The 11,075-nt window shown below is 47.5% G+C and overlaps 1 protein-coding gene across 2 annotated transcripts in view; it reads left to right on the top strand.

The window, feature by feature from the left end:
• Positions 1 to 10,717, top strand: part of KLHL17 (kelch like family member 17) — a 37,351-nt gene extending 26,634 nt beyond the window's left edge. For both annotated transcript variants that reach the window (XM_084821688.1, XM_084821689.1), the window contains 5 exons: positions 40 to 207; positions 684 to 772; positions 7,025 to 7,098; positions 8,742 to 8,923; positions 10,269 to 10,717. In XM_084821688.1, the coding sequence (XP_084677814.1) occupies positions 40 to 207; positions 684 to 772; positions 7,025 to 7,098; positions 8,742 to 8,923; positions 10,269 to 10,497 (742 nt within the window). In that variant the 3' untranslated portion in view covers positions 10,498 to 10,717. The remainder of the gene's footprint in view (positions 1 to 39; positions 208 to 683; positions 773 to 7,024; positions 7,099 to 8,741; positions 8,924 to 10,268) is intronic.
• Positions 10,718 to 11,075: the final 358 nt, after the last annotated feature.

Here is an 11,075-nt window from a genome sequence, read left to right as displayed (position 1 = left end):
CCTCCAAAGTTTGCTTTTTAAAGTCCCATTTCGCTGCAGCTATGACGGAACATCGGACTTGGCCACGGTAGAATCGTATGACCCCGTCACCAACTCTTGGCAGACGGAGGTGTCGATGGGAACCAGACGGAGCTGTTTAGGGGTGGCAGCATTGCACGGACTCCTCTATGCTGCTGGAGGATATGACGGAGCTTCATGTCTCAACAGGTAAGGGGATTCCCTTAGTATTTATTTTAGGTATGTATGTATTTATTTTAATACGTTTATACCATTTAATATATTAAAATCCCTACGCAGTTCACAATGAAATACAATATAAAAATAATAATTAAAGACATTAAAAATTAGCCCTCCAATGTTGCGGAAACGACCCTTTACAACCACCGTTGTGTGCAACTTTAGTTATGCGAAAAACTAGAGCGTCAAAATGGCGGCTCGGCTGGAGGACAGGCAGCTGCAGGGCACTCCTGGACCACTTGCCGAGCCCTCCAGGGTCTCATGAGGCCCAGCTCACGTGGGCGGGTAGCAGCGGCATCTCCTCAAGCGCCCGTCAACCTCAGATTCGGGCGAGTCCTTCAGTCCCTGCTACGATCCCATCTTTTGCTTTTTTTTAATGCAGTGCCAATTTGGTCATAAGAGCGCTTGGCCATATGCTGTTGTTTCTCTCTCTTGACCTCCCTCAGTGCTGAGAGATATGATCCCCTGACGGGCACCTGGACCTCAATCGCCGCCATGAGCACCAGGAGGAGATACGTCCGGGTGGCCACACTGGGTGAGGGCAGCTTCTACCTTGAAAGGGAGGAACTGTTGCTGTTGTTCGGAATTCTAGGACCCAAGGGGCCATCCCATGAAGCTGGATGGTGGGAGATTCAGGGCAGATAAAAGGAAGTCCTTCACACAGCGCAGAGTTAAACTACAGAATTCACTTCCACAAGGCATAGTGATGGCCACCCGCTTGGATGGCTTTAAAAGGGGGGTTGACAAATTCCTGGAGGAGAAGGCTATCAATGGCTGCTAGTCCTGATGGCGATATGCTACCTCCAGGATCAGAGGTGATATGCCGATGTACACCAGTTGCTGGGGAACATGGGCGGGAGGGTGCTGTTGCACTCCCGTCCTGCTTGTGGGTTTCCCATGGGCAGCTGGTTGGCTACTGTGTGAACAGAATGCTGGACTAGATGGACCTTTGATCTGATCCAGCAGGGCTCTTCTTAGGTTCTTAAAATGAGTCCCAATTGCCAGGCCCCAATTTTCAGGAAAAAAAGCCTTTCTGGATGACTATTGTGGGGGATGGAACGGAACAACCTGGAGGGGGCACTGAACAAGAACACTGCGACATTTTATGCAGGCCCCACTTATATAATCTATTCAGTTTCAGTTACGTATAGTAGGGCCAAATAGTTAGGAAGCCTCACCCGCATCTCCAGGACCGATAGCTACCATACTCAGTAGCACCACCTCCCTGTACCCTAATCTTCTGAGCCTTCACAAGGCATTACCCTCATGTGTTCTACCCTCTCTCACCACCTTAAGGGCTACAAACTTGACTCTTGTTTTTAAAAATCAAACCTAGATTCTGCATTCAGATTGCTATGCTTGGGCAGGGGAATGCCAAGCTAAGCACAGGCCTGCCTTTAAAGAACTAGCACCATGATACATTCTGTAACTGGCTGAGATGCCCCAGCCTGTGGAACGGCTCCTTTTCGGGGCACGTTTTGCATGTGAATCTGTTGCAGGGTTTCTTTGCTGGTGGGTCTTGTGTGTTCCTTCTGCTCCAGTTTGCCCTTATCCAGCCCCTAGGGCTTCTGACTTATTCCCCGCTCAACTCATGCATGCAACACATTGTCACCATGACTCCACACACCCCATTCACCCCTAGCACATCACCTGTCAGAAAACAAGCTTAACCATAACAGCAGGGAGCATAGGCTAGGCTATCACGACGAGGATGAGGCGGACTCACCGGGCCACTATCTCACTCACACGGAATGGTTCAGAAATCGCCTTGTGAATTTTGATGTGTCCCTGTGCCAGACAAGGCCACCGCGAAGGAGCAGAAAAGAATATTGTGTTCACGCTCCAAGAGGTAATCTTCCCCAGAGGGGCCTCCCTCAAAACCAAGGCATGGTCATTGGTGGCTCATCTCCTTTGGCCTTCTGGTTTTTGTACGGTATCTTTCTCTGGCCTAGTTCTAATTCAGCCTTGTCTGGGATGCTGGTAGGATCTACTGCAGGGGTGTGGCCCTCCAGGTCCCCCAGATGGTGACACTGCTTCCCCTCAACCACTGATTGTTTGGTGGTTTCCCAGCTTTTTTGCATTGTTTTCCTCATTTCAAAAGGGTGAAATGCCTCTTCCAAGGTTCAGCTAGGGGCAGTAAGAGCTTTAAGCTAAAATAGTCTGTCGCGTTTGGCCCTGCGACTTTTCCCTTTGGCTCCACCCACTTTTGCCTTCAGCCCCACCCACCACTGGAATGCGGCTCCCGAGAGCCTCTCTGCAATCGTATTCTGAAAGAGGTTCCACACCCCTGATCTACAGGAGCTCTGTGCAGCTCCCCCATGTGGTGAACCACAGAACTGCAGGTGGCAGCTTCTCAGAGGAGCGCCTTCCGGCCCTGACCATCCAGGCTGGTTGTTGGATCCTTCTGGGCAGGAAGGAGCATAAAAGGGGCTCCCTGTTCCAGCTGAGCCGTGCTTGAGCAACACCGTCTTCCTGAGCTCTAGTGTGTTCCTTCATCATTATCTTTTGGCCCTGACCTCTGGCTTGCTCCTCAACTTGGTTTGTCATTGTCCTGGCGTGCTCCTTGACCCTGCATGTCCTGGTTTGTCCCATTTATTTATTTAAAGTATTTTTGTCCCACTTCTCAGCCAGAAAGGCTCCCGGAGTGGCCTACATGCAATCAGTAAAGCAATACAGTTCCTGCCTGCAGGCTCACAATCTAAGAAGACACGACGCACAAGGGAAAAAGGATGAGGAGGGGAGAAAAAAAATTAGTAGTCATTTAGCAGGGCAGCCCCTTCATGGATCACTGCCTTGTTGTGGCGAAGGGGCTTGCGTAACTCAGCGAAGCCATAAGCTATGCCGTGCAGGGCCACCCAAGACGGACAGTTCATAGTAGAGAGTTCTGACAAAATGTGGTCCACTGGAGAAGGAAATGGCAACCCACTCCAGTATTCCTGCCAAGAAAACCCCATGGAACATATCACAAGGCTAAAAGATATGATGCCAGAAGATGAGCCCCTCAGGTCGGAAGGTGTCCAATATAGTACTGGGGAAGAGCAGAGGGAATTTCCAAGTAGCGCCAGAAAGAGTGAAGAGGCTGGGCCAAAGCCGAAAGGACACTCAGCTGTGGATGTGTCTGGTGGTGAAAAGAAAGTCCGATGCTGTAAAGAACAATATTGTTTAGGAACCTGGAATGTAAGATCGATGAATCAAGGTAAGCTGGAGGTGGTCAAACATGAGATGGCAAGACTGAACATCGACATCTTGGAAATCAGCGAACTAAAATGGACAGGAATGGGCGAATTTAATTCAGGTAACCGTTATATCTACTACTGTGGGCAAGAATCCCTTAGAAGAAATGGAGTAGCACTCATAGTCAACAAAAGGGTGGGAAAAGCAGTACTGGGGTACAATCTCAAAAATGACAGAATGATCTCAGTACAAATCCAAGGCAAACCATTCAACAACACAGTAATTCAAGTCTATGCCCCAACCACTGATGCCGAAGAAGCTGAGGTTGATCGGTTCTATGAAGACCTACAACACCTTCTAGAACTAATACCAAAAAAAGATGTCCTCTTCATCATAGGGGATTGGAATGCTAAAGTAGGAAGTCAAGAAATCACCGGGATAACAGGCAGGCATGGCCTTGGTGTACAAAATGAAGCAGGACAAAAGCTAATAGAGTTTTGCCAAGAGAACACGCTGATCATAGCAAACACTCTTTTCCAACAGCACAAGAGACGACTCTACACATGGACATCACCAGATGGTCAATATCGAAACCAGATTGATTATGTCCTTTGCAGCCAAAGATGGAGAAGCTCCATACAGTCAGTAAAAACAAGACCTGGAGCTGACTGTGGCTCAGATCATGAGCTGCTTCTTGCAAAATTTCGGCTGAAATTGAAGAACGTAGGGAAAACCACTAAACCATTCAGGTATGACCTCAATCATATCCCTTATGAATATACAGTGGAGGTGACGAATAGATTTAAGGGATTAGACCTGATAGACAGAGTGCCTGAGGAACTATGGACGGAGGTCCGTAACATTGTTCAGGAGGCAGCAACGAAATCCATCCCAAAGAAAAAGAAATGCAAGAAAGCCAAGTGGCTGTCTGATGAGGCTTTACAAGTAGCTGACGAAAGAAGGGAAGCGAAAAGCAAGGGAGAAAGGGGAAAATATCTCCAAGTGAATGCAGAGTTCCAGAGAATAGCAAGGAGAGAAAAGTAGGCCTTCTTAAATGAACGATGCAAAGAAATCAAGGAAAACAATAGAATGGGAAAGACTAGAGATCTCTTCAAGAAAATGAGAGATCTCAAGGGAACGTTTTGTGCAAAGACGGGCACGATAAAAGACAAAGAAGGCAGGGACCTAACAGGAGCAGATGAGATTAAGAAGAGATGGAAAGAATACACAGAAGAACTATACAGGAAAGATCTGAATGTCCCTGATAGCCATGATAGTGCGGTCACTGAACTTGAGCCAGACATCCTAGAGAGTGAAGTCAAGTGGGCCTTAGGAAGCATTAGTAACAACAAAGCTAGCGGAGATGACAGTATTCCAGCTGAGCTATTTAAAATCCTAAAAGATGATGCTGGTAAAGTGCTGCACTCAATATGCCAACAAATTTGGAACACTCAACAGTAGCCACAAGACTGGAAAAGGTCAGTTTACATTCCAATTCCAAAGAAGGACAACGCCAAAGAGTGTTCAAGCTACCATACAATTGCGCTCATTTCACATGCCAGCAAGGTGATGCTCAAAATCCTACAAGCTAGGCTTCAGCAGTATGTGAACCGAGAACTACTGGAAGTACAAGCTGGGTTCCGAAGAGGCAGAGGAACTAGAGATCAAATCGCCAACATTTGCTGGATCATGGAGAAAGCAAGAGAATTCCAGAAAAACGTCTATTTCTGCTTCATTGACTACGCTAAAGCCTTTGATTGTGTGGATCACAACAAACTGTGGCAAATTCTTAAAGAGATGGGAGTACCAGACCACCTTACCTGTCTCCTGAGAAACCTGTACGAGGGTCAAGAATCAACAGTAAGACCCAGACATGGAACAACCGACTGGTTCAAAATTGGGAAAGGAGTATGACAAGGCTGCATATTGTCGCCCTGCTTATTTAACTTATATGCAGAGTACATCATGAGAAACGCCGGGTTGGATGAATCACAGGTCAGAATTAAGATTGCCGGGAGAATTATCAACAACCTCAGATACACAGATGATACTACCCTAATGGCAGAAAGCGAAGAGGATCTAAAGAGCCTCTTGTTGAGGGAGAAAGTGGAGAGTGCAAAAGCTGGTTTGAAACTCAACATTAAAAAAACGAAGATCATGGCATCTGGCCCCATCACTTCCTGGCATATAGAAGGGGAAGAAATGGAAGCAGTGACAGATTTTACTTTCTTGGGCTCCAAGATCACCACAGGCGGTGACTGTAGCCCTGAAATTAAAAGACACTTGCTCCTTGGGAGGAAAGCTATGGCAAACCTAGACAGCATAGTAAGAAGCAGAGACATCACCTTGCCGACAAAGGTCCGCATAATCAAAGCTATGGTTTTCCCAGTACTAACATATGGCTGTGAGAGCTGGACTGTAAGGAAGGCTGAGCGCTGAAGAATTGATGCCTTCGCACTGTGGTGCTGGAGAAGACCCTTACGAGTCCCCTGGACTGCAGGGAGGTCAAATCAGTCCATCCTAAAGGAAATCAACCCTGAGTGCTCATTGGAAGGACAGATACTGAAGCTGAAGCTCCAATATTTTGGCCACCTAATGCGAAGAGAAAACTCCCTGGAAAAGACCCTGATGCTGGGAAAGACTGAAGGCAAAAGGAGAAGGGGACGGCAGAGGATGAGATGGCTAGATAGCATCACCGATGCAATGAATATGAACCTGAGCACACTCCGGGGGAGAGCGCAGGACAGGAAGGCCTGGCTTGCTATGGTCCACGGGGTCACGAAGAGTCGGACAAGACTTAACGACTGAACAAATAGCAGGGCAGGTAGAATGGCCCTGCTTCTCCTCTCCCTCTGTACAGTCCCATGCCTAGTCCTGAGAAGCTGTACCATTTCTGTCTGAAGATGGGGGTTGGTGGGCTCTCCGCCCCCTGAAAAAAACATTCCTATATATCGAACACTAGCATATGAGGGGGAAAGGTTCTACCTAATTTTCTTCTTGACATGCTAGTTTTCTGTGTGTGAGCATAGCCCAGACATGGGGCGAGCACCTCAGCAGAGTAGGCCCTAGACAAAATGGCTCCCTAGGCAATGTCTTTCATGCCTGCTCACTATGTTTTGTTCAGATTCTGAATGCCTTACACTTTATTTCATTTGTAAACCATTTCCTGACTTTGATGCATCCATTTACAGGCATGATCTATCCCAGTCATATAAGTCACTAAAATCACTCGCATGCATACCATTTGTTAAATGTGTCCCGATGTTGTTGTGCAATTTCCTGCCCATTTAAAAACTGAAGTGAAAAAAGTGAACCTCGTGCTGGCCATACAGGTAAGTGCTGACAGTGTTATAAGCGAAAATGAACTGTGTTGTATTATCCGTTTCAGCTGGTGAAAGGATAGCTAAGCAAATCACTCTTGACAGGCGCCCCACACACCTGGCATGCCAAGGTAGTTGCCTGCCCATAAATGTTGCCCTGCGCCTCTACAATGAGTAGCCCTCAGACTGAGCTGTATGAGGGATTTACAACATGTGCTTTTGGGTAGGACTGTTGTATCACAGCAATATTCTTTACGAGTTGTTTGTGCCTGTCTTTTTCCACCTCCCTGCAGATGGCAACCTCTATGCCGTTGGGGGATACGATAGTTCGTCGCACTTGGCAACCGTGGAGAAGTACGAGCCACAGGTAATTGTGCAGAGGCAAAGCACAGAGTGTAATGGTGGATATGGACATTGCGGGCAGCTGGAGGGGTGGTGCCACTGTGGGAGAGGGTGGAGGGCAGATCTTGGAAGGCTGGAGAGATGAATAGTATGAGAGCTTATGAGCAGCAGGGGATAAAAAGCAATGTAGGAATTGTAACGGTTTCCAGAAGGTGGCCGTGTTCATTGGGGTGTCATGGTAAATGCTGAAGTTTAGACTCCCCATAGCCATGCCCACAAGGAGAGGCCAACAATTCAGGCAGCGGTGTGGATCCATATCAACAAACCCGTTCTAGCAGTTGTCATCTCGACCAGGAGCAGGTCTGTTGTAAAGCTCATGGGTCTTAACGGCCCATTCGAGACCAAGCCACCCCCCAATACTTTACATTAGAACAAGGAACAATATATTGTTGCTGGGACAATTCATTTCCCCTCCCTACCATGAGGATTGCAGCTAAACTCGGAGGGAACAGGGAATGGTGGGGTGGTGGCAGATGAAATCAGCGACCCTGCTAATAAAGAAAAGTGCCAGTGCTGCATCTCTGTGAGCCCTGGCTCTGAGACACCACTGCGTCTAAGCCTACTGCAACAAAAATAACAAAGGATCTTATGGCATGTTAAAGACTTACAAATGTATTCTCATGTAAGCTTTCATAGACTAAGGGTGCAATCTTATGCAGCCAGCTATGCTGGCTGAGGAATGCTATGTGATGAAGGACTTTTTTCTGTCTAAACATGCATAAGATTGCACCCTAAATTTGTTAGACTATAAGGTGCCATAAGATTCTTTGTTGTTTTTATAGGAATTGTAATTCCCGATGTGTGTCTCTTACTACCTCAGAAAGGAGAGGGGAAAAACAGTGCTTATCCATAGGGAATTATACTATATTTGCAGGCTCTGTTAATCCAAAATGGTTTGTCAAAGTAACGGTGATTTTAGTGAAGCTGGGTGTGTATTTGTGTGTTTCTGTTCAGACATAAGGGGTAACCATGGCTTCTTGCTATGTGAACACACTGTGGCAAACGTCAGGCTCACATCTTCCTCCCCGCTCTCCTCTTTCATTATTTCAAGGACGAGTTTGAAAGTGTCTGCTTTTGATTTTAAACTAACCATAATTCCCTTTGAAAGTAAGAACTGTGATGTTTTCAACTATGGCTAGTGAGAAAAAGCTAGGATCAAACCATGATTCCAGATCCTGGCTTGTTCTCAAACCAGAGTTTTTCAAACAAACCACAGTTCCCTGAGTTTGGACATCACGGGGAACTGTGGTTAATTTTAACATCAAAATTTGTTCTCCTTGTGGGCATGAAAGAGGAGGGGGGGGTCATACAAGCATCTCTAGGTGCAGTGTCCTCCGGAGGCAGAACAACGGCTATAACTATGGTTTGTCAATTTGTAAACCACACCATACCATAGTTAGCACAAACCATGGTTTGCAGATCCTCTTCAAACCATGGTTTCTCAGTTCAGACATCACACCAAACCATAATTGAGTTTCCTTATCCATGGTTTGCAGCGATGTCTAGAAACATCAAGAAATGGGGAAGAGGGGAAAGGATTCCCGTAACCTAAAATGCTCAGTAAGAGTTCCTCCTACAACACACACACACTTTCCTCCTTCTTGCCAGATCAATACGTGGACTCCAATTGCCAACATGCTCAGTCGCCGCAGCAGTGCTGGCGTGGCTGTTTTGGAAGGGATGTTGTACGTGGCAGGTGGGAATGATGGGACCAGCTGCCTTAATTCAGTGGAACGCTACAATCCAAAAACCAACACATGGGAAAGTGTGGCACCTATGAACATCCGGAGGTAGGGAGTAGCTCATCTCAAAGAGGGATTGGGGCTAAGCAGCAACACTGATGCCACCACTCATAGGGCTGTGCTCCTGGTAGACTCGCACTAAACTTCATTCAGCAAGGGCATCCAGAGCAGGATCTCAAACATTAAACAGAGTGCCTTAGAGGGGTTATATAAGGGAAGGCAGTCCTTTGAGGACCCAGGACCCGAGCCATTTAGGGCTTTATAGAAAAGCACCCTTGAATTAAGCCTGGAAACAAATAGGCAACCAGTGAAGGTCAAATGCACCCAGTCTCAGCCAGTAATCTGGTGGTGGCATTTAGCACTAGTTGAATTTTCTGCTTGGTTTTCAACGTGTTGTATTCTGCAGCACATTACAATAATTGTATACTTTGTTAGTGTCAAGGAAGGCTTAGAGCAGGAGTACTGAACCTCTTTCAGCCCAGTGGTTGAAGTCCATGTCAGGGAAGCTCTCGGGGGCCACATTCCAGTTGTAGGATGGGGCCCAAAATGCAAACATATTGTAGCTTAAAGCTCCTACTCAGTAACCAAGCCTTAGGAGAGGCATTTCAACCTTTACGGAAGGTAGGAAGCTGCCGTATACTGAATCCAAACCTTGGTCCATGCAGTCTGGTATTGTTGACCCTGACTGGCAGCAGCTGATAAGAGTTTCAGGCAGGCTTCTTTCCCAGCCCTACGCTGAGAAGCCAGGGATTGAACCTGGGACCTTCTGCCTGCAAAGCAGGGGCTCTACCACTGAGCTATAGCCCCTCTCATATGAGGATAAAAGTGGGATGCACAATGGGGAAAAACTGAGTTACAAGGAGGAAAAAACTGTGCAAAAGCCAGGAAACCACCAAACGATTGGCTGTCGAGGGGAAAGGGTCATTTGGGGAACCCCAGGTGGGCTGGATTTGGCCCCTGGTTGTGAGGTTCAGCACCCCTGGCTTAGGAGACACACCAGTCAGGAAGCCAGACAAAAACATTACTGTCTTTCTTAAACAAAAACAGATCAAGTAACTCCTGATTCCACCCAAATACAATAGATCTAATGCCACCTAGTGACTAAACTCTATCATGACACTATCCACACAGTCAGTGGAGGCTGGTGGCTCAGATTTTGGTGGGGCTGTGCATCCATTCTGGGTTTCAGTCAGAACCAGCCAGGACTCTAACGGAGATATCCAAGGTGCTGGACCTATTTTTGGGGTAGGGTTCAGCACCTTGGATACCTCCTTTAGAGTTCTGGCTAGCTCTGACTGAAACCCAAAATGGCTTCACAACCCCACCGACATCAGAGCCAGCAGCCTCCACTGAACATAGCCGGTCACTTATGCTTTGGACTTCATCTTCGCAGGAGCACCCATGACCTGGTGGCCATGGATGGATGGCTGTATGCAGTAGGAGGCAATGACGGCAGCTCCAGCCTGAACTCCATTGAGAAGTACAGTCCGCGCACGAACAAGTGGGTAGCAGCATCCTGCATGTTCACCCGTCGCAGCAGTGTGGGCGTGGCTGTGCTGGAGCTCCTCAACTTCCCGCCCCCTTCCTCGCCCACCCTGTCAGTGTCCTCGACGAGTCTTTGACAAAGAGTCCGGTCATGCCTCGCCTCGAGGGGACTGCAGCATCTATTGGAGCGCAAAGCCAGCCTGGGCTGACCCCTGCAGCAGCCGCTCTCTGTGAAGAGGCAGCGACGAAGGCACAGAGATGGTGCGTCAAGACCTTTTTAGTAATAACTTTTGCCTAGGGGCCTGCTTCTGGCTCTTGTGGTGCAGCTCCGAGCGTGGATCTAGACCACAACTCCTTAAAAAAAAAAAAAACAACAAGAGCCGTCTCGGTTTTCACCATCTATTTCATCATAACTCAACTGATTCTCCCTGGTTCTTCCAGACCAGACTCTGCGATCTCCGACGTCCCCGATTGGACATGACCCCTGTCTCCAGTTCTCGCGCAACAGAGTTTAAAAGAAACAACAACAACAACAAAACAGGATACAGGAACAAACAAAGCCTGTCTAGGGTCACTTGTGTAGGCTGTGCCAACAGCTGAATGTAAGCTGTGAATGTCACACTTAGCCAAAACCTCTTACCAAGCCTATAGCGCACTGTTAAAAGACTACGAGGTGACGCCTCTCTCGCTGGTGTCTATTGAAAGGGATGCCTTA

Source organism: Heloderma suspectum, chromosome 15 (assembly GCF_057233095.1).
Source record: "Heloderma suspectum isolate Gila_16-S chromosome 15, 16-S_ref, whole genome shotgun sequence".
Taxonomy (NCBI): domain Eukaryota; kingdom Metazoa; phylum Chordata; class Lepidosauria; order Squamata; family Helodermatidae; genus Heloderma; species Heloderma suspectum.
Note: the sequence above shows the minus strand (reverse complement) of the source record. Positions and strands in the feature narration are given on the sequence as shown.